The sequence below is a fragment of the Xenopus laevis genome, chromosome 6L (genome assembly GCF_017654675.1).
Source record: "Xenopus laevis strain J_2021 chromosome 6L, Xenopus_laevis_v10.1, whole genome shotgun sequence".
NCBI lineage: Eukaryota > Metazoa > Chordata > Amphibia > Anura > Pipidae > Xenopus > Xenopus laevis.
In genome coordinates, this window is record NC_054381.1 from 12,784,182 (window position 1) to 12,808,932 (window position 24,751).

Genomic DNA, 24,751 nt, shown 5'->3' on the forward strand with positions numbered 1-24,751 from the left:
TACAGCACAACATTGCCTTTATAAACACAAGTTAAACATTAACCAATAACAGTGATTCTGGATCAATGGAACCTGCAAGGCATGACCAGTCGGATACATAGTCCATAAAGAAATGCTTTCAAATAGAGACTCGCCCTGAGCAGAAGGGACGGTCACTTACCCAACCACAGAGCAACGGGGCAAAAAATTGCACTGGCCAGGGGTACTTTTCCTTTGATTGTCGTGTTAGTGTCCTAGACACCCCTTGTGCGACCGCTGTCGCATTCATGCATAGTACATATCTTTACTGATACCTGTACTGCACATGTGTCCATTATAAATTGGCGCAGGGGATGCCTGTGATGCTGCAACAATATGGAGTCACGGTGCTTACAGAAAAGCTGCCCCCAACCTGTTTATTTGTTGAACAAGATGAGCACTGGCCCAGGGTTTGAAGTAATCACGGGTGTCTGACATTGTGGTACTCCCAGTGACTCTACCTTTTGTTCTACTTTAAGCCAAAACAAATGTGCATTGAGTAAGTCCGTATTGTCTTGTACATTCTTATTAGATAAACATATTTATTTTCTGCTTGATTTGAACCACTTTTGGATTGTCAGCACAAAGCATTAGGATGACAACATGTTCATGGAAGTCACGTCTTCCTTGGGTCTTAAACTAATATCCACATTTCTCTTAAATCTGCCCTTGTACCAGGCTAGTCAAGAGGTGCCTAGGCAGCACCCCACTAAAAACTACTTTTGTTTGTCTACGTTCCACCCCCCAACCACCAAATCTTTGGCATTCCACATCTTATGCTAAACCATCTCCAGGTTGAGGGCTGATCAAACCCAATACTCTTTCAGATAATGGGTTCTGTGCATCCAATCAGAGCATTAGAATGATCACAGGGCTAGACCAACCTGTATCCAATCAGAGCATTAGAATGATCACAGGGCTAGACCAACCTATATCCAATCAGAGCATTAGAATGATCACAGGGCTAGACCAACCTGTATCCAATCAGATCATTAGAATGATCACAGGGCTAAACCAACCTGTATCCAATCAGAGCATTAGAATGATCACAGGGCGAGACCAACCTGTATCCAATCAGAGCATTAGAATGATCACAGGCCTAGACCAACCTGTATCCAATCAGAGCATTAGAATGATCACAGGGCGAGACCAACCTGTACACTGGATTTGGTAGGCTAGGGTTATGTCTAACACTGAAGCTTTTCAGGAAACATCAAGTGAGAGATTATCTAATTGCATAATAACCAGGACTTGCACAACTCAGATTAACATATAGTTGCATGTGGTAACACTATATGGCCTCTGAATGCAACTAAAACAGTCTGAGCCAATGAGATGGATCTGGGTGCAAAGAGCGAATGCTATGGGTTTAGCACACTGACAGTTTATTAGATGTTCCCACCATACACCAGTTAGGCCTTGGCAGTAGATCCATAAGATATCTTGTTATCATAAGTCTACTAGGGTGTCCGTTAGATACAATAATGAGTCAAAGTTCAAGAGAGCAGCTCCACTTCTGGCAAAACATGGATGTCATAACTGTTCAGCTAAACCTTTCCTTATGGGTAAAGCCTTAGTTCATAGTTTATTCCAGATGTCCATGTCAGGAGATGTCCCAGGTTAGAAGTGAATTTAGACAAGTTCTGCAGGATCGCTCTGCCCACTGACTTCTAGCGAGCAGCCAACTTTATTATTGAAGATGTGAGAGAGGCTTCCCTTATGAGAAGTCTTGCTCTTCAAGGACCTCTCCTTCTTAATGGGTGGCTTGTTCTGCTGGCAAAGATCTTTGATGTCCCACACTCGGAGGGCACCGTCATGAGAGGCCGTGTACAAAAAATTGTCATGGATCTGAAAATAAAAATTAAGGACATTGAATGATATCAATCTTATGACTTTAATTTGAGTAGGCATCTGAAGCTTCCCATTGTATAGTGCCTCCTACATGAAATAAACTCTAGTTCCTGCTCTGTATTGAATAACCAACCAACTAACTAACAATTTGCCCAACATTAAAGGGGTTGTTCACCTTCCAAACACTTTTTTCAATTTAGTTGTTTTTAGATTGTTCCCTAGAAATAATGACTTTTTCCAATTACTTTCCATTATTTATTTTTTAAGTTTTTTCCAAAATCTAAGTTTAAAGTTGAATGTTCCTGTCTCTGGTGTTTGAGTCTGACAGCTCAGTGATCCAGGTGCAGACTCTAAACTGTTACAATTTTGCAACATTTAGTTGATACATTTCTCAGCAGCATCTCTGGAGTATTAGCAACAATTGTATCAATTCTAACAGCTGCCTGTAATGAAACCCAGAGATTCTGCTCAGCAGGGACAAAGATAAGAAATGTATCAACTAAATGTATCAATTTAGAACAGTTTACAGGATCGGCGACCCCCCCTCCCAGAGCTGCTTCAGAAGGAGAGAAATGACACTTTACACTTCAATATTAGAAAAACCGTGACACATAGAAAATAGAAAGTCATTGGAAAAAGTCGTTATTTCTGGTGATCTATCTGATAACAACTAGTTGTTTGAAGGTGAACAACCCCTTTAATATAAAATGAATCTCTATATAAACCTAAGTTAGTTGTTGGGTTCCTGGGAGCCTCAACAAATACTCACTGGTTGATACATGGAGGGCAAGTTCTTATTAACACAAATAACCAACCTGAATGCAGTTGATGATAAATGAGTGGCCTTGAAAAACTCGTTGCAGGGTTCCAGATTTTGTATTAAAGGCTCTGGCGCAGGCATCACCACTTCCCGTAAACACTGTGGAAAAAGACACTGATATGTTGATTTGGAAATAAGCTCCTTAACTGATTCACTGCATATGGAGTATTCAACTGGGTGGAGCTTGTAATAACGTGTAAATTCATGGCACCTCGTCCCTCATAGTGTTTCATGTCTAGAACTTGAATTCTCTCTGCTCTCCATAGTGGGTGGTGCACATATTCTCAGAGGGAAATTCAATTCAAGCCCCACAATTTATAATTTCGCAATGGAACAAAGGTGAGGGAGGGGTTGAATGACACTGGAAATGGTTCCTTGAATCCATGGATTCTTCTCAATCTGTAGAATCAAGTACGTCTGTTTGACTCACCACCAGCACAGAATTCATAATTTCACAATGGAACAAAGGTGAGGGAGGGGTTGAATGACACTTTGAGCCTATGGGGGGGTTGGGAAATGGTTCCTACAAGTCAGAGGCAGACTATCATGGATTCTTCTCAATCTGCAGAATCAGGTATGACCGTTTGACTCACCACCAGCCCAGAATTCATAATTTCACAACGGAGCAATGGTGAGGGAGGGGTTGAATGACACGTTGAGCCTAAGAGGGATTGGGCAATGGTTCCTACAAGTCAGAGGCAGACTATCATGGATTATTCTCAATCTGTAGAAACAGGCATGTCTGACTCACCACCAGTCCAGAATTCATAATTTCACAACGGAACAAAGGTGAGGGAGGGGTTGAATGACACGTTGAGCCTAAGGGGGGTTGGGAAGTGGTTCCTACAAGTCAGACTATCATGGATTCTTCTTAGTCTGTGGAAGTGGAATCAGGTATGTCTGTTTGACTCACCACCAGCCCAGCCACTCCATCCTTCCCTAACCATGTCATAACCTGTTTCTCTAACCACTACAACTTCTTGCCACTTTTCTTTATTAAAGTGCGCCCTATTTGGTGCCAACCATAGTGGTCTGAGTCAGGTGGGACTGAGTCGGGAAAGGGCAGGTTTTCAGGTCAAAAATGATTTATATCCTGGAGATGCCAGTTTAGAATTAATTACAAAATCAATACTGAGCTGCAAATTTTTATTGGGAATTCTGCTTTTTAATGTAGGAGGGCACAAGGGATGGTGCTTCTTCCGCATTGGTCAGATGGGGTTCATTTGCAGGCCAATAGGCTGCCAAATCATATGGATCCCTTTACTCCCATAGGATGTATAAGTGAAACCCTCTCCATCTGAAACTACTATAGTTTTTTTAGAACTTCTACATTGGTTGCTAAAGCAAAACCCAAGTCAGTCATCTGTATGACCCTGTCTCGTTATCAAGTTCATTAACGTCAAGGTTCCGCTGATGTGCACCCAACTTGATGTGCACCCAACTGACAGTTGCCTGGCAATCCATTCTCTCTAGCCAACCACGTGTAGCAGTTCAGCGCTGGGTGATCACTATTCCCCAGGATTGTTTGTTAATAGACCACACTCCCTGCATGACTAGACAAATACACGGGGATCCAATATATCAATGTGTATATAACTCTGGCCTTCACGTATCATGTATTGTCCAGGATAGACTGCATTAACACTTTGGGATGACTCTAGCTACATCTGTGGGATATCTCAGGTGAATGAGATTGAGGAACACCTCCTTTTATTGCCCAGGATAGTTACTGTATAATCTGCAACACCACCTTGGGATGACTCTAGCTACATCTGTGGGATATCTCAGGTGAATGAGATTGTGGAACACCTCCTTGTAGTGCCCAGGATAGTAATAATCTGCAACGCCACCGTGGGATGACTCTAGCTACATCTGTGGGATATTTCAGGTGAATGAGATTGAGGAACACCTCCTTTTATTGCCCAGGATAGTTACTGTATAATCTGCAACACCACCGTGGGATGACTAGCTACATCTGTGGGATATCTCTGGCCTTCATATATATTTGATTCAAATATCCTCAAATCTGTTCTAATATTTCCCTTTTTCTACTGAGTTTTTCATAAAAAAACTACATATTTTAAATTGTCCCTTTTCTTTGCCAAACTTGATTATTTCAACCTCTTCTCTTATGAGCTCAGAAACCTACAGTGGTTTGAATAGAAGTGTGTAGCCTCTAATCCCACTTACAACTCTTTGTTAATTTATTTTAAGTCTCATTATAATATAAATTCTGTATATCTCGCTTGCTATACAATTGCACTGAGGTGATGCTACAGACAATTTCTGACCACTGTCGTCACTATACCCGTGGAATAATTTAGGTGAATGAGACTGTCGAGCACCTCTTGGGATAGAATAAAAAAAAATAACACTTTTGAATAGCTCTGACTACACCAGTGGGGTATTTCAGGTCAGCTTGTGGATAGCCCAGGATAGTCATCAATAGCACTTTGGGATAACTTGGACTACATACATTTGTATATTAAGTGTAGTCAGTTGTGGAACATGTTATTTTGGGATATTCTGAAATAAAACGTTGGGATGACTCTGGCTACATCTGTGGGATCTCTCAGGTGAAGGAGATTGAGGAACACCTCTTCATATTGCCCAGGATAGATTTAATCTGCAATAACACCTTGGCATGACTCTGGCTACATCTGTAAGATATCTCAGATGAATGAGATTGAGGAATATCTCTTTGTATTGCCCAGGATAGTCTAAAATAAAATTGGTAAAACTCTGGCTACATCTTTGGGATATTTCAGCTAAATGTGGTTTCAGTGTCCCTGTACAGAGTTGTAAATTACCTGATTTTCTAGGAGTCCCCCAGATTTACTCCCCAAGTAGAGGCAAAACCAGGGGGCCATGGTCTCATCAGAACTATGTGTGGCCAGGTTATAACATGAAGTGTTCTGTGTCCTGGGTAATGGCCAAAACCTCTCTGAAATCACCTCTAGGAGTTTGGCATTTCTGCTGTCCCATTGTATTATTATCTGTGACTGTAATAACCCATTGACTTTAAGGGAAAAACCCCATTGGGCAGCAGTAATGTTGGGCCCTGCAATGAAACTTACAGATTCCAGCGTGATATTTCAGTGTGCTAACGCTGTGTTTGTGCGTCTTGTAGGTTCTGACACAGTCCCCGGTATCCGTTAACCAGCATTTCACTGTTCTGTCCACGCTCCCTGAATACAAATGGCGGCCCACTATCTGCAAAAAGAAATACATTAACAAGGACCGAATTACTTCTTGTCATGCCAACACTCAACATCTGTGTAACCATCTCCTCTTCCAATTCCCATCAGAGATATAGAGTCAGATTATAATGACAATCATATAGTGATAGAGGGAAATGTTCCAGACAGCCAATTTAGGACAGAGACACACGTGGAGATTTGGGGAGATTAGTCGCCCAGCGACAAATCAACTCTTTTACGGGCGATTAATCTCTCCGAATGGCCTTCCAACCGGCTAGAATCGTCGGCGGGATGGCACTCGGATCGCTTCAGTTTCCAAAGTTCCCCTAAAGTTTCCTTGTGAGGCAACTTCAGGCGACTTCGGAAAACGAAGAACTCCGGGTGTCATCCTGCCGGGCAGTTTAGATTGCCCCAAGAAGAGGCGACAAGTACTTGTTATACTTACTAATGGAATATGAGAGTTGGGAAGGAGTAATTGTGGTATGTAAGTAGTCAGACCTTTTTTTAGCCACTTTCATAAAAGGATGTTTTTCCTTGTTTCCTGAAAATTTTTGGGAAATGAGATCAATGTTCATCAAATTAGGATTCTCATGAAAATTTTCCACTGACTTTGCTAGCCAGTGTTTCTGAAGAGCATAAGATTCCTTATTTAGGGCTCCAACCCATCCACTCTTGATGAACATGTATTTAAAGTGATCTTCCGGCTTCAGGTTGTTGTGACATATAAACTCAAGCCAGTTTAATAATTTACCATTGGCAGGATCTACCTGAAATATTTTCTTATTTCTGAAAAAATTCGGATGTTATAAACTTGATTGAATGGAATCAGGAAAAAATTCGAATACCTTGAATTCATGACGTTTTTGAGCAAAACCCAGCATAAAACACCCCAAAATTGTGATGGCAAAAAACATCTTCAAATGGTTATAAAGGGACCTCTGCCATTGATATTTACATGAATTTAACAGGTTTTAGCTGAAGTATTTTCAGACTTGGACTTTTTGCAGCTTGGGGGTATAATAAATCTCAAAATAATTCCAGTTTTTTTCCTTAAAAATGTTAATTTTTAGTAAAAAAAAAAAAGGATTTTTTTTAGAAAACAAAACTCCACCTTTAATAAATAAATCTTGAAAAATGTATTTTTTTTCCTTAAAAATGTTAGTTTTTAGTAAAAAGAATAGATTTTTTTTTGAGAAAAAAAACTCTGCCTTTAATAAATAAATCTTGAAAAATTTCAGTTTTTTTTCTTAAAAATGTTATTTTCAGACTTGGTTATTTTGCATCTTGGGGGCATAATAAATCTCAAAATAATTCCAGTTTTTTTCTTTAAAAATGTTAATTTTTAGTAAAAAAAATTGATTTTTTATAGAAAACAAAACTCCACCTTTAATAAATAAATCTTGAAAATTTTAATTTGTTTTTCCTTAAAAATGTTAGTTTTTAGTAAAAAAAATGGATTTTTTATAGAAAACAAAACTCCACCTTTAATAAATAAATCATGAAAAATTTAATTTTTTTTCCTTAAAAATGTTAGTTTTTAGTAAAAAAAATTGATTTTTTTATAGAAAATAAAACTCCACCTTTAATAAATAAATCTTGAAAATTTTAATTTTTTTTCCTTAAAAATTTTAGTTTTTAGTAAAAAGAATAGATGATTTTTTATTGAGAAAAACTCTGCCTTTAATAAATGAACCTCGAAAAATTACAGTTTTTTTCCTTAAAAATGTTCGTTTTTAGTAACCCAAATTTCGAGTAGCTGACTAAAGTGGTTTGCCCCTCCATTGCTTTGGATCCCACGAGGGGCAAGCCCAGCTATTTGACAATCTCTACTCTAGCGATATCACAGAGTAGAGTCCTGCAGCGGGTTACCCGCAAAAAAAACGAGCACCCTGCGGAATGAGAGGAGGATTTTCAGGTGCGGGTATAGATGTGGGTCATGGGTCTGCGAGTCAGGTTGGGAGTTCGGATTCGGTCCGGGTCTTAGAAATTGGTTCCGCCCAGCTGAGGAGCCCTGCACCCTAAAAACCTATACACACACCAATCTGCTCCCTTGAAAAGGGACAAGACATTTTCCAGTAATTGGGTGAGATTGAGGCAGATTAGTGTCATTTGGGTGGATCCCCAATTATCTGAAAAATGCATGATTTTCCATGTTGGGGTGGTGCACCATAACCTGAAAGTTTAGAGCTCTCAAAAGGGGAAATAAACCTATATAATACACAAGAGACATGAATATCCTGTAAATTATATACAGCGGTGCTTAGCGATGTCATCAGATATAATTGGAGCTTCGTGATGTCATTTGTCACATGACTCACTGAAACTTGTGTATTATAATAAATAAAGTACCCCCAGTTGTAAAATATGAGGATATTAGAAGTCACCTCGGAGTTCCATGACCTGTATAAAAACACTCAACATGGGAGTCATGGGACTCCTGGGTAACTTATAATATCCTTATATTTTACAGTAGGGGTCACTTTATTCACTATATAATCACTGTTTCAATGAGCCACTCTCCATCTCTGATTTGGTTCCGGAGCCCCATCCTTCTCCAGGGCCCCCTCCTTACTAATTCCGGCTCTGTCATTAATTCTAGTTAATTTGCAAAGAATTTGTTTGGCTTTGTGCAATATTCGGAGAAAATGAATAACAATACAGAACGTGGGATACATAATCCCTGCCAAAAAGCAGATGTGTGCAACAGTTTACTTTCTGACGTGTTGATTGATGGAGCTGATCAGACAGCGGGGAGGAGAACTGCCAATTTGGCTTTTATTGCAGGGATTGGCTATGAGCAGCCTTCCAGGGTGATAGCCCACCCCTTGGTCACTAAACCACACCCCCTGCTAGGATAGAAGCACCATAAAAAGCCAATGATTGGTTATTGCCAAACACAGAGACAATGGCAGCCTAAGCAAGTCTGAACCTGCACAGCTAAAAGCTGCTTTATTGAACTGAACCTGCAGCTTGAGCCTTAATCAGCCCACAGCCTGGGACCAGCTAAAGCAACAATCTATTAGTATAGAACCATCTTTCTCAGCATTACGGGGAAAGATACATAAACATTATCCGTTGCCTAAACACAAGCACCGGATCCCGGGTGCAGAGTCCAGATGTTTCATGTTAATCACTCAGCACCGTGTATGGGGGATAAAGAGAAATATCAGTATGGCTTATTGACTTGCCCACTACGGCTTTACACGCCAGCGTTTTCTGAGCTGAGAAAACCGACCAACGTGGGATTTACCGAGATACACAAGAGCACAGAATTGAGCTGAGTAACTAATTAATAAATTCTGTTTATTATAACCCTTATATAGGGTTCAGCACAGAGAGGAGAAAACTAAGGTTCTCTATTCACTTATATAGTATTTATCACAGTCAAAATTGATAGGCGCTCCAGACTCTTTTCCTCCTCCACCAGCTGTGCCTTATAATTACAGAAACAGATAGGCGGCACTCCAGATAAAATGAATAAAGAGAATTTATTCCAGCAGTAGATGGATCCACATAGCCTTACGCGTTTCTGGAAAGAAATCCCTTAATCATAGGCCCTTAATCAAAACCGATGATTAAGGGATTTCTTTCCCCGTAAGGCCATGTGGATCCATCTACTGCTGTAATAAATTCTCTTTATTCATTTCATCTCTTTATTTCTATATAGTATTTATATTTCACATTGACGTTTAATAAATAAACCCAATAGGAGCAAATAGAGGACTGTGACATTTTTCTCCAGCAAATTGTTTATTTCAGCCTTTGATAAATGTGCCTCAAAGAGGGGAAGTTACAGTATATCCAGGGCTGCCATCAGGGCGGGACTAGGGGGACAGTTGTATCGGGCCTGGTGATTTTTGGGTCTTAGGGTGGCCCGGCTGCTGTACTCACTCTGTAGCCGGGCCCCCACTGCTGTCATGAAGCTGTAGAAACGGGTGGGAGGGCGGAGCTTTTTCTATTCCCCTCCCCAGCTTCTAAACTATTGGTTGTTTCCCGGTAGAGCCGCATGATGATTGGATAAACTGGGAGGGAAGGTCAAATTTCACCCTCCAGCATTTCCCCCGGTAGTTCCACCCCTGCCTGGTCTGTCTGAGATTACTAAAGATTACTAAAGATGCCATAGACGTGGCTCCTTAAAGGAGAAGGAAAGGTTAAAACTAAATAAGCCTTATCAGAAAGGTCTATATCAATACACCAGTAAACCCTCAAAGTAATGCTGCTCTGAGTCCTCTGTCAAAAGAAACACAGAATTTCTTTTTTTCTATTGTGTACTCATGGGCTTCTGTATCAGACTTCCTGTTTTCAGCTTAAACCTCCAGGGCTAGGGCTTGAGCATGCTCAGTTTGCTCCTCTCCCTGTTGTAATCTGAGCTCAGAGCTATGAGTGAGCAGGGAGAGACTCAGGCAGGAAGTGATGTCACAAGCTAATATGGCAGCCGCTATCCTAAACCAACAGAGACAGCTTCTAGAGCTGTTTACTCAGGTATGGTAAAACATTCTACAGAATAAATATAGTGTTATAGCTTGCACCACTGTGGTTAATCTATTGGCAATAAAATACCTCTGTAGCTTTCCTTCTCCTTTAAAGGAAAACTAAATTGGGCATATATTGCCTTTTTATACTCCTCTTTGGAGAGTCACTGAGTCCCTGGGTTAGTTATTATGTATATGTTATTATATAGTTTGGGAAATCCACTTTTTATAGCATTTCCTACACTTCCCTTCCCTGATCAATCCAGAATCCACCCGGGTCTGCCCATTATTTCATTACTACGCCCCTATATTCTCACATTCTTTACTTCACTGTCACTTTCCTTGAATCCATCACTCTGCCAGTTTGAGGCACTAGCCACCTGCCAGTTATAGGCCAACCAGTCCAAGTTGCTGGTCTAGTAACTCATAAAAAACAATTCAGCAATTCATTGGTTGCTATGGGTTTTATTGCATTTTACTGTCCTTAGTTTTGTTCCTTTTCTTCCCTTTATGGGGAATATCACTTGGGACATTTGGTCGTCTTGCCGGAAAGTGACAAAAATACTTTTCTATTACACAATTCAAGTATTTTATCTATGGCGATTCCCGTGGTTTGCAATGGAAACTGAACATTTTGTTGCTCACGTGGGAACCCGGGACCCCATTGCTGATCCCCTGCACCACAGTAAAACCATTAGTGAATGTATAATGGATACAAATATCCTCAGTTCATCTTTCAACTCCCTGCAATCAGCACAGAGCTATTCCTGCTCGGCTTGTGTAAATATTCCGCCATCAAAGACGACCGGATGTGCTGTCATTGGTTTCAGCTTGTTTCCCTTCTTTACCCTAAATAACAGCTGTGCCCCAATCAGTGGCCTAACTAGTTATTACTGGGCCCAGTAGCAAATTATTTTTCAGGCCCCCAAAATGCTTAGACTTGTTTTACTAATAATTATTAAAATTGTATATGAATTAGGGCCTGATGGAGCCCTTATACCTCCTGGGCCCCCCTGCAGCTGCAGGGTCTGCTTCCTCTTGTAGTTACACCCCTGGCCCCGATGCACTTACATGTGGGGGAGGCAAATAATATTTCTTTTTAAAAATGGTCTGGAGGTTGAATTTCAAGGACAGTTCTACCAGTGCCGACAGAACAAGAAAGAGATCAGGTTTATGTTCCCTTTAACCCCTCGTAGACTAGAGTCCTGCGTAGAACCAATTTGTTAAACCCAAACCCGACCCGCACCAGGACCTGCAACCCGTACACTTACCCGCTACGGGACTCAACTCGTAAGTACCTTATCCACAACCCGATCCGCGACCTGCTGACCATCAAGAAACAGGAAGGGTTGTCATTGTGAACCGGAAGTGACATCATTAAAAGTAGGCGTGATCAGAAAAAAGGAGTAAAACTCGCTATTGAGAAGACCCGTGACCCGACCCACGACCGCAAACCCGTAGAACCGCCGACCTGCGTCTATACCTGCTCCCAAAACTTCTACCTGCAACCCGCAGGGTACCACAGGTTTTTGCGTGTAAACCGCAGGTCCCCAACCCACTGCAAGACTGTATCGTAGTATCTGAATATATAACTGAAAATATAATTTGTAATTTTATCTTGTTCCTTCCCAAGATAACCTCCAAAAACTGGGCATAAATGAAAAGATGTTTGAGGTTGCCTAACTGATCTTCAGACTAGCTATAGGTTTGGGCCGGTAACTACTATATACTATACATGCTGTTCTGCTTGGTTAGTTTAGCCAAGAAGCAGCTTCCAGTATGTACAGCATGTGATTTTAGGCACTGGTAATCCTAATGATGTTTGATCTGGCACTGGTTCTGCCAAACATATCCACGTGGGATTTGCCTCACTCATATCCCTACCCCACGGCTCAGGCGAGTTTAGTTCTACCACTCACCACTGTCTCATTCACAAACAAACTCCAGATATGTCAAGGCTGAGGTTTTCATCTCTCATTGTTTTCATTTAATTAATTGAGAAACAATGAACTTATTCAGACCCAAGTGGGCCAACTCGCCCATTTCAAACCAGGCAAATATTAAATCCAGGGATTGCTGGTCTCAACCTTAATACGTTGCAGGGGGACCCAGGAATGCCCCCAACCTGCCCAGTTGGGCTAAGCCTTGCCCAGTTTGGTGGGTGTGCAAATCAGGACTATCCCACCTACAATACAGCCAACTGAGGACTAGTGTCTTGTATTTGCCTATTTTGTTGCTGTCTGATGAGAAAAGTGAGCAAAAGAGGTATATATGGTCCATAAACATGCATTAAACAGACAAGGAGACATTTATAGTTTCCCTTTATATTTCCACTTGCAATCTCTCACCCCATAGGAACAAATGGGAATGACCCCCCTCCCTTTTTGGCACTGGGCACACTAATCTCAATGCACCTTTGTGTTTTTTTCCTTCCCGGGAACATTTCACATTATGTGCCAACATTCTCGCTGTCACTCAGCACCATCATTTGTTTCAGTAAGAAAGTCCTGGGCTTCCCGTATCTACGTCCCAGATGGGCCGAGTGGAACAGCCGATGGAATTACATACAGATTTTATATAAATAAACACATCCCCACATACAATAGGGACACAGCCGTGCACATAAAAGCCTAGCAGGGAACTGATATGGCCAAAGAGTTTTAGAAATTTTAACCTTTCTGCTGACCCAGCAGCACCAGAAGGGGAGCAGATGCCTAAAACTTATAGACTACAGAGGGAGGGGGGGCCGTAGCTGATACATTATACAGTAATTCTAGGCTGTGCTATTTGTATGGAGAGAGAGAGAGAGAGAGAGAGAGAGAGAGAGAGAGAGAGAGAGAGAGAGAGAGAGAGAGAGATGGATGGATAGATGGATAATAGAGAGAGAGAGAGAGAGAGAGAATAGATATAGATAGATGATAGATAGATAGATAGATAGATAGATAGATAGATAGATAGATAGATAGATAGATAGATAGATAGATAGATAGATAGATATATGATATGTTGTTATTTAATCAGAACAAACCAGAAACACTGTTCTAGTGGATTAAAACAAACAATTTAAAATTAATCCACCAAATCTATCAGGACTAGGTTATTTAATCCCAATAATATATTTGCCCTTTACAGACAGAGCTGGAAAATAGTACATTTCACCAGGTCTACTAGAAGTAGATTATTAATTTATAACAAGATATTTACCCTCTAGAGAACGAGCTGGACAATAAATTAAGTTCAACAACTCTATTCTAGTTGATGAAATGAAACTATTCCACTAAATCCACCAAGACAAGATTATTAAATCAGAACAAGATATTTGTCTTTTATAGAAACAGCTGGACAAGCGTACATTCCACCTGGTCTACTAGAGGTTGGTTATTAATTTAAAACAAGATCTATAGCTTCAAGAGAAGGAGCTGGATAACAATATATTCTACCAGGTCCACTAGAGATAGGTTATTAATTCAGAACAAGATATTTACCCTCTAGAGAAGGAGCTGGACAATAAAATTCAGAAACTCTATTCTAGTTGATGAAACTATTTAAGGTTATTGCACCAAGTCCACCAGGACAAGATTATTAAATCAAAACAAGATATTTGCCCTTCACAGTAAGAGCTGGACAAAATGATATTCCATCAGGTCCACCAGAGCTCAGTTATTAATCCTGAACAAGGATTGAGAAGGAGCTGGACAATAAAGTTCAGACACTCTATTCTTGTTGATGAAACTAAACTATTAAAGGTTATTCCACCAAGTCAATATTATTAAATCAGAACAATATATTTGCCCTTTACAGAGAGAGAGCTGGATAAAAATATATTCCACCAGGTCCACTAGAGTCAGGTTTTTTTTTTTTAATTCAGAACAAGATATTTAGCCTCTAGAGAAGGAGCTGGACACAAGTCTGTTCCACAAGGTCCAACAGGACTAGGCAAATAAATCAGAATAAAACATCTGCCATCTAACGAAAGAGCTGGGCAAGTGTATATTGCACCTGGTCCACCAGGACTAGGCTATTAATTCAGAACAAGATATTTGCCCTCTAAAGAAAGAGCTGGACTTGAGTATATTCCACTCAAATAAAGTCCAATGTATATGATAAGTTTACCAAAACTCGTCAGATTTCACAAGATTCATGTGGGAACTTCCACGCTTGTTATTCAGCTCATGTATTCCCTACAACTGATGTTCTCGGCCATCTTGTATTCAAGGGAAGCGCACTTTGGAAATTGGGGACCTGCCGCAGTAGCAATAGTAACTAGTGCTAATTAAAAGGGGTGTTTGTATTTGATCCCCACCGTGAGTTTGTTTTTCCCATGTCTTTGGGTTTCTCTAAAAGTTTCTTCCCAGCATTCAAAAACAGACTGTATGGCATCCCACTGAGATACAACAAAGAGTTAATGGGGATGTATATTCATATTAGTGAATCCGGGAAGCCTCTGAGTTAATGATTTGTAACTTCCTGTACAAGGAGATTAAAGGACAAGAAACGCAGGACACTTATCACTATCCAAAAATTCGATTTTTAATTAAGGATGTCCATGTGGGGGGAACCAGCAGAGTAGAACATACTTTAATAGAATTTTTCACTTGGAACTATAGCCGCAATATTTCAGCACGTCTGTTGGGATTGCTGGGAGGTGCAGTAACTGCTTCATTACTCATTCTAATCAATAAATAATCATTATCTTTCAGAGGGTTCTCCTTTTAATTGTTATATTTATTTTAACTAATTCATTATAGTTAATTTTTGCATATATTGAGCTGTTATAAAATAAAGCCAGGCAACTTATTGGATGCCGCACAATTTGGGTCATTTATTTCATGCCTTTGATGGTGGGGATATATAGAACAAACAGTGAGAAAAGCAACATGGCAGCTCACACACAGTAGAACATAAAAATACAGTACAGTAGAACCCCAATTTTATATTTTTCGAGGGACTAGAAAAAAATTGCATCAAATCCAGGTAGCGTTGCCACCTTCCGACTGTAGGAAACCTGGGCTGGGCTGTGACATCACGGAGCGTGGGGCAGATGATGACTGAGGTGTGTCCAATGATGTCAGGGCAAGGTTATGACTTGACGGTCGGTGATTTGAGAATCGCCACATCATGTCCTGCCTGGTTTCCCGAATTTGGAAAAACAGACAGTCCTCCCAAAAACTGGGCTGTCTGGGTCATAACTGGGCAGCTGACAACCCTAAATCCAGGAATATTTACGTTCGAAGAAATACATTATATATTATACATTGGTGGAACCCAAAAAATGGTGTAAATGGTATGTAAAATTGAGGTTTCATTGTACAACTAAGCAGAGATAGGACAAGCAATGCAGCCAGTAATCTATACAACTCCCACCCTTATTTCTAATTCAAGACACTATCGGGGGGTGTATCAGAACCCCTGTGAATGCAGGGGGCCCAGACTGCTGAGAAATGGGCTGTCAACTACTTCATCTAGGAACTTTTTTCTATCAAGGTTAACAGTGTGACAGCTCCCACACTAATATATGAACACAAATTTCTATCTGTCCCCTTTTCCCGGGGACCATCCCCGTTTCAAAAACTTGGCCCTCTGTAAATGTCCCTGCCTGATCCTGTAAAGTTGCAAATGTCCCTGTGCATTGTTTATCCAATTCCCCTGCTCCATTGATTGACAGATATGCCCATCATTCAGCTCCTCCATTGGACATCCAATTGGAATTTGTTGTATTGCTAGGAGAGGAACGCTCAACACTGGGATAAGATGGGGGTCCTAATGGGAATCAACAGGGTCCAACCCAATGGGGGATGGACTCAGGACCACTGGGGGTTGCAGAGACTGAACTTATTTTCTATCCGTAGAGGTGGGGCGTGGCTAAGTGGGATTGCCCTTATTTAAAATGGAGCACTACGTATGCCTCTAGAACATTATTTGTGCCTGTATTTGTCTATTTCTAGTATTCGTTTGTCATTTTACTCTATTTTTAGTCTATATATATATATATATATATATATATATATATATATATATATATATATATATATATATATATATATATAAAATATATTTATTACCCTGTTTAAACATTTAAACCTTAATTACTGTAAATATCTTTTAAAGCCAGTATTTTCTTCCAATGGAAACATAGAGCCGGGTATTTATAACATGAGCTTGTTGAAAGGATTTACTGAGAATGGAGTGAGCAAGTTGCACACACTATATAACACTAACAGATGGTGGATGCATTTCACTCACTGATTTATGGCACAAGGCTAAGGAAATAATTGTGTGTGATTCTTTTTTTTTTAATATAATGCACTCAAGAATTTAAATGACTTGTTTTATGAGCTAGTGGGCCTCTAATAATGCTGAGAATCATATACATATTGCCAAAAAGACAAAGTAAATTATTGTGTATAAATCTGTGCCAGATACCCATTCCTCATCTTCATGTTCTGCTTGTTGCACAGCAGCCAATCAGCAATTAGCTTTGAACAGTCTATTACAAGTCAGAAAACAAAAGCAAATATTTGATTGGTTGCTATGGGAAGCTGTACCGATGCAGTTTAACTCGTATGGTCATTAATTATCCCCCTCTGTCCGATTTGCAGGTCTCAAGGGACCCAAATAGGTTGGCAACCCACAAATTGGGTTAGAGCCAGTTAGATGACAATTTCAATTACCATTTTTTATTATATAAAATTTCAAATTTGAATTTCAAATTCAAATTTCAATCCAACCCCTCCCAACAAATGGTCAACCCCAGGTCACCGAGGGTTTCAGATCAACTACCCGGCATAAATTGAAAGCTTAAGGGCCACATACCATTAGCACCGGGCCTGAGGTTTATGGGACCCAAGGCAAGCTCCCTACACACTTCATCCTGGATATTCAGACACTCAAAACTAAGAGAATACATGGAAAAGAGATACATGCCCAGCCCTCTCCCACCATTTGGCCCAAGGCACGTGGTTTAAGCCCTGGATAACATTTTACATTTCACTTTAGAAGAAAGCCAAACACAAAAGAAAATAATTTTGAAGAAATGTAAACTGAAGACCAATGGAAAGTTGTAAAGTACTAAAGGTTAGTATGAAGTTCAACTTCTCCTTAAGCTCAATAGATAAACCAAGAACATTAAATATGAATTGGTTTTGCCCAAAGAGATGTGGAAAGAAGACGACCCCTTACCTCTAAGCAGATGATGGAGCCTTGATGGTGCCTGAATACAGTGAGTTGGTCCCCAGTGACCATATTCCACCGACGGATGGTGCAGTCCATGCTGCCAGAATACAGCTCCCCATTGGACGTATCCAAGACGACACACAGAATGGCCCCCACGTGGCCCCTCAGTGTCTGATAGCAGCACCCACTGGACACCTCCCATATTTTAATGGTACAGTCTGTGCTTCCAGTCACAAGGAATTCTTTCACCTCTTTCTCTTCCATGTCTAAGGCTTCCAGTACATCGTAGGAGGAGAAGTGAGACAGAGTCAGGACGCAGTTCCGATGACCCTGAAACTCCTGAAGGCTTTGGCCAGTGTCTACATTCCAGCTGCGAGCGGTTCTGTCGTACGATCCACTGAAGATGTAGCCCTTGGACACCAGAATCCTGTAGGAATAGAGTCTATAGTAAAGCCCTTCCCAAGTAATTACACGTTTATTCTGCTTCATCAGCTGTAAGACTGCAGCGTCCTACTGTTGCTGAACTACAACCACCATGCTCCAACAGATCTAAAGCTCAAAAGAAAGTTAAAGGCGTGAGAAAAATGGAAACAGAATTGGAAAGTACAATAAAGGTCACAGGCAGAACATGGTAGAATTACAGATACCTGGGACAATAGACAGAGAGAGGACGAACCAGGAGTAAAAGGCAAAGTGGCAAATATATAAATAATAGAACATAGAGATGTGAAAACAGGGAGATTTTAAATATGTAAAATGCAGAAGAGGAAAAAAATAACACATGAAAAAAAAAATCTCAGATCCCATGTTCTTCTCGATTCCCAGCCTTGTGCATTCAGTCCTCATTCCAAACCCACGTGCCATTATCTGCTCATTCCAACCACTTTATTTCCAAACACCAAGTACCATTCCTGCCTATCCCCTAATCTACTCGGCTGTGTCCCGGCACTTCCCTGCCCCCCCCCCCCTTCCCATTTAAGTAAATTGTACTGAATTAGTTCTGGAGTTGCAACTTCTGCTCCTACCCCAACTGTTCTTCGTCAGATACACTGCGGAGTTTGCTGTTGACACTGAGAGTCCTTTTACATGGTCACCCCCTTAGCGACTTCTAATATCCTTATCATTTACAGTAGGGGGTACATTATCCCTTATAATACATGAGTGATACTCAGAGTTCCCTGTATAACTCAGCCTGCAGCCTTGTGTCTTTATATGGTCACAGAACAACCCCTCAGTGACTTCTAATATCCTTATCATTTACAGTAGGGGGTACATTATCCCTTATAATACATGAGTGATACTCAGAGTTCCCTGTATAACTCAGCCTGCAGCCTTGTGTCTTTATATGGTCACAGAACAACCCCTCAGTGACTTCTAATATCCTTATCATTTACAGTAGGGGGTACATTATCCCTTATAATACATGAGTGATACTCAGAGTTCCCTGTATAACTCAGCCTGCAGCCTTGTGCCTTTATATGGTCACAGAACCCCTTAGTGACTTCTAAAATCCTTATCATTTACAGTAGGGGGTACATTATCCCTTATAATACATGAGTGATACTCAGAGTTCCCTGTATAACTCAGCCTGCAGCCTTGTGTCTTTATATGGTCACAGAACAACCCCTCAGTGACTTCTAATATCCTTATCATTTACAGTAGGGGGTACATTATCCCTTATAATACATGAGTGATACTCAGAGTTCCCTGTATAACTCAGCCTGCAGCCTTGTGTCTTTATATGGTCACAGAACAACCCCTCAGTGACTTCTAATATCCTTATCATTTACAGTAGGGGGTACATTATCCCTTATAATACATGAGTGATACTCAGAGTTCCCTGTATAACTCAGCCTGCAGCCTTGTGCCTTTATATGGTCACAGAACCCCTTAGTGACTTCTAAAATCCTTATCATTTACAGTAGGGGGTACATTATCCCTTATAATACATGAGTGATACTCAGAGTTCCCTGTATAACTCAGCCCGCAGCCTTGTGCCTTTATATGGTCATAGAACCCCTCCAGAGAAAGTAAGCTTGAATACCCCATTACCATAGAGACACAGAGAGAAACCCACCTGTTCACAATAGAGGTGTGTCCCGTATAAACCATCAGACACTCGCCTGTGGACACCTCCCACTTTCTCACGGTTTGGTCGGCACTGCATGTGAAAGCCGCCTCGTTCTCCAGGTGACAGAAAGTAATGTAACTCCCGTGCCCTGGAAACCATTGTTGCCCAGGAAAGGAAAGTGAGATGGTCAGAAGGTGCACACATGTTATGCCCAGTACAGGTGCGAAACGCATCAGGCAGGGTGTGAATGTTTTTTTTAACTGCTAATGGTAGCGGTCAGAATGATATACTAACTATATGAGTATAATGTCCCCTAGTAAGTGAATAGAGGTAAGATGTATGTATATTGCCCCTAGAGGGTGAGTAGAGGTACTTGGGCTAAAGACCAAGCCCATGGAAGGGATAGTACTTACCACACAGCACCTTGCAGCACTGGTTGTCTGATGTCCTCCAGAGTCGGCCAGTACAGTCCTCGCTGGCAGTCAGCAGGTGGCACCCGTCCGGGCTCAGACTCACCCAATTAATTCCTCCCTTGTGATCAGTGCAGACTTTTACCAAAGAACTGGATGTGCCACAAGTGGAGCCAGTGCTCCCCATCCTCCGGAGCCCAGCATGGGCAGTTTCAGTTAGGGTTGGACTCATGGGGTCACCCTCTCAGGTGTGGGAAAGCTCAGCAACGCCAGGCACAACCCTCTGTTGGACTTCACATTATCTCCACTGACAAATAACCTTACGATACCTTAGAAACAAAGGGTGCATTTAGCAGTAAATCAGAACAGTGCTTTGTGGGTGCTGCCATAACATTCTTATATTACATTGCTTTACATCAGGCTAATGATACCTATGCTGTTTTAACCACCATGGTGCTCCTAAAGGAGAAGTAAAGCCTAACTAAAGTAGTAGCTAGAAATGTTGTACATTATGTTTTGTGCTTCTGTACCAGCCCAAGGCAACCACAGCCCTTTAGCAGTAAAGATATGTGTCTCCAAAGATGCCCCAGTAGCTCCCCATCTTCTTTTCTGCTGATTCACTGCACATGCTCTGTGTTGCTGTCACTTACTGAGCTTAGGGACCCACTCACAATATACAGTACACATAGAATAGAAATGTCACAATATAAGGCTGATTAGTAATTAATACAGATAATTACTACATGGCAGCACAGAAACCAGTGCAATTAGCATCAGAATTTAATAATCAGCAAACCTGTAGCATCAGTTTATATTACAGGGGAAGCTCATTTTCTGCTGGATAATTAGTGACGAGCCCTAAGCTTAGCTTCTCAACAGCCAATCAGAGCCCACTGAGCATGTGAGTGTCACAGACACTTTCCAAGATGGTGACCCCCTGTGACAAGTTTGAAGTCCTGGATCATTGCTGCTATTGACAAGCTCAAACTTTAGCCTCGTGCAATAAGTTCACTATATAAAATATGAAATTTTCAGCCATATTCATTGTTAGGGTTTAGTTGTCCTTTAAGGAGAACCGCAGCTGTCAGATCACCCCAAACTGGCAGTTATGGGGAAAATGGTCTGCCTATGGCAGATACTAGTAGTAGTGTCAGTGGGTGAGCTGTGCCATAGGCAGGGCTTTATGCAGCCCATGTGTGCCGTTACCATTACATGCTTTATATGTCCCATAAAGGTGTTTCTTTTATACAGAACCTGGCAGAGGCTGCTGGGAGTTGTAGATTCATAATAAATAAAAAGTGCTGCAGAATATACTGAAAATGCAATGATTGTTTATCCTCTATATGTGATTCTGTGAGGGCCCTGGTGTATATGCCTTAGGGACCCTAAACCAGCCCCCAGCAAGTTTTCTTTGGGCCAGCGCTGATCATGTGATGAATGCACCACAGCACAGGGAATCCATGCAGAGCTGAACAATGCAGCGCGGGGGGCCTACAGTGGGATATCTCTGCACCTCTGCAAGCTCAGCAAAACATTCCATCCACTCCTCCAGACTCAGCAATGGGGGGAGACACACACACAGCACCCTGGGCTCCTGGAAATCACAATGGTGGAGCACACGATATGGCAGCTCCTTCATTTCAATTATGTATGAATAGTCCTGTACATAAAGCAGTAGGGACAGGGCTCACCTAGGAGGCCACTGAGCTGCTCTTAACATATAAATATATAAACACATGTAAATATATAAACACATGTAAATATATAAACACATATAAATATATAAAATATACAGCTCTGACAGCAGTTTTGCCATTGGATAAAGAGGAGCCAGTAAATGAAGCAGCATTCCAGGATAAATGAATGAATTAGCTGGGGGCTAAGACATTGTTGCTGGACAGAGAAGCTATATTATATACTTACAGCAGCAAAACGAACTATAATTCACACAATAGCATGTTATTTTTCAAAGGTGTCCCCTAGGGGCCCCACAAGGGGCATTTGACAGTGATGTGTCCCCACTTCAGAGGCAGATAGGGCTAATCTTGGGCTGTGCCACCCTGCAGGAGAGCATGCTGGGAGTTGTAGTCTAGAACATAATTCTTCTACAGACGGGAAGAATACTCTAGGCTTTCTATTCACTAGTTAAAGGTTAAGTTAACCATGTGCCATGATAGTCTGCCCACTCTCGTTCCATCATGCGCTAACAGAACCCAGATGCCTACCTTGCCCAGCTCAGCAATAGCTCGTCCTGCCTGTTGTCTTTGAAGTCAGTCTATTGAGGGGAACATCCTCGCTTTTGTTCAGGTTCCACCCCAGCCCTGCTCAGATGAGTTCCACATGTGACCTATTAATCAGCTGCAGGGGGGCAAGTCACTGCAAATACCATCCAGAGGGTGCCCTGCTGAGTCTGGTTCTTGGCACCATTAAAGCAGCAACTTTTAGGGGTTCCTCTATGACCCAGTCATGGGGTGATAGGTCCCCCAGAATCCAGGCTCCTGGTGCACACCCAGATGATCAGGAATACACCCAGATGATTGATCAGGAATACACCCAGATGATACACCCAGATGATCAGGAAGATCAGGAATACACCCAGAGGATCAGAAATACACCCAGATGATCAGGAATACACACAAATGATCAGAAACACACCCAGAGGATCAGGAATACACTCAGTTGATCAGGATTACACCCAAGTGATCAGGAATATGCCCAAATGATCAGGAATACACCCAGATGATCAGGAATAAACCCAGAGGATCAGGAATACCCCCAGATGATCAGGAATACACCCAGATGATCAGGAATAAACCCAGAGGATCAGAAATACCCCCAGATGATCAGGAATACACCCAGATGATCAGGAATAAACCCAGAGGATCAGGAATACACCCAGATGATCAGGAAAATCAGGAATACACCCAGAGGATCAGGAATACACCCAGATGATCAGGAATACACCCAGAGGATCAGGAATACACCCAGAGGATCAGGAAGATCAGGAATACACCCAGAGGATCAGGAATACACCCAGATGATCAGGAAGATCAGGAATACACCCAGATGATCAGGAAGATCAGGAATACACCCAGAGGATCAGGAATACACCCAGAGGATCAGGAAGATCAGGAATACACCCAGAGGATCAGGAATACAGCCAGATGATCAGGAATATAGAAGGAATATTGTATCCTAGCAGTGCTGTACTGCATCTGGCACCCCCTGAGAAAGTTGAGTTCACGTGGGGGCTTCTTGGTTGAGAAATGTGGGAGTCCTGGAGTTACCCCTGAGGAGCAGCAGGATTGGTGCAGCTGTAGGGGCTTGTGTCTGGGAGCTGCTTTGTATCCTGAGCAGAGGAGTGGGAGAGATCCCTGCAAGCGCTCCAGGCTCTATAACATGACCCCTCAGTCTCACCCCCCCCCCCAGCAAATACCTCCCCACTCTCCCAAACTGACACTGCTTCTCATTACTGACTCTGCCAGAGAGAATTCCACAGCCCTCATTATGGGCTGACCCCCAGCAGGCTGAACAATGGCATATATACATATATACACTGCATGATGGATTCTTAGGGAATATAACACCAACCTGCAACTCCGCTCTTAAAGGAGAAGTAACGCCAAACTATAAATCACTCCTGGAAGTGCAGGGAGGCGCCAAACAAACACTGGGAGTGAAAGTGAATAACAAATACATTGTCACATAAACAGTAATAAATACAGGGCTGGTTTCAGAGTAAGGCAGGGAGAGATTTTTTCCCCCTATGTCCCTACAATTTTAAGGGCCCCTTGGGTGCAAAATTGTTAAAAAAAGAGCAAAGCATATATTTCTTGGTTAATAATTGTAAGAAATGTTTGGTGCTTACCGAAAAGAATTTACTGGTAACTGGCAGCATCTTCTATCATTTGGCTTTTTCTGTTCAAGCCCACCTTGAAACTCGAGGGTTAAACTTTGGTCAGCCCCTTCCCAGTTTGAAAACATCTACTTTAATCTCAACTGCCATAAAGCAGGGCAGGACTGCTGCTTCCAATGGGGATCAGATAAGATCTGTTCAGCCACTGAGACAGAATGTCTGTTATTCAGATATCTAGAATCTCAGCTGCCATAAAGCAGGACAGGACTGCTGCGTTACTGGATAACACAATGTTGATGTCAATTTAGTGTCACTGTGTCCACTCTCATGACTGACAGTTAATTAAGAATATAGGGGCAGTCACCATTGGGTAAATCACAGATCTGAGTCTATGGAAAGAGTTTAACAGCACAAGTGGCTGCTATTTCAGGACTCTGCACAGTGTCTCTGTCACTTGCTATTTATCTGAACAGCAGAGGAGTGCAAACTGACAAACACATACACAACTCAGGTCTCCATGACACTAAGCAGAGGCCTGGGTGACAGCGTGAGAGCATGCAGTCTACCTCCATGTATGTTATTATCCACTGAAGGATTAACTGCCATAGTTTTATGGGATCTCTCTGTACAGACTATGAGCAAACTTAGGGGACTGTTCCTGCTGAATTGTGCTTAGTACAGAGGAATACCTATACTGCCATAGTTTTATGGGATCTCTCTGTACAGACTATGAGCAAACTTAGGGGACTGTTCCTGCTGAATTGTGCTTAGTACAGGGGAATACCTATGCTGATATAGTTTTATTGGATCTCTCTGTACAGACTTTGAGCAAATGTATGGGCTGTTCCTGCTGAATTGTGCTTAGTACAGGGAATACCTA

The 24,751-nt window shown here is 41.6% G+C and overlaps 1 protein-coding gene across 1 annotated transcript; it reads right to left on the minus strand.

Annotated features, from left to right (window-relative positions):
• Positions 1-1,386: 1,386 nt before the first annotated feature.
• wdr86.L (WD repeat domain 86 L homeolog) lies at positions 1,387-23,440 on the minus strand. The gene is made up of 7 exons (XM_018267118.2): positions 22,241-23,440; positions 20,019-20,344; positions 19,612-19,753; positions 17,541-17,961; positions 5,767-5,902; positions 2,685-2,788; positions 1,387-1,866 (listed from the first exon to the last, which is right to left on the minus strand). The coding sequence occupies exons 2-7, from the start codon at positions 20,245-20,247 to the stop codon at positions 1,651-1,653; spliced, it is 1,248 nt and encodes a 415-aa protein (XP_018122607.1). The 5' UTR covers positions 20,248-20,344; positions 22,241-23,440; the 3' UTR covers positions 1,387-1,650.
• Positions 23,441-24,751: the final 1,311 nt, after the last annotated feature.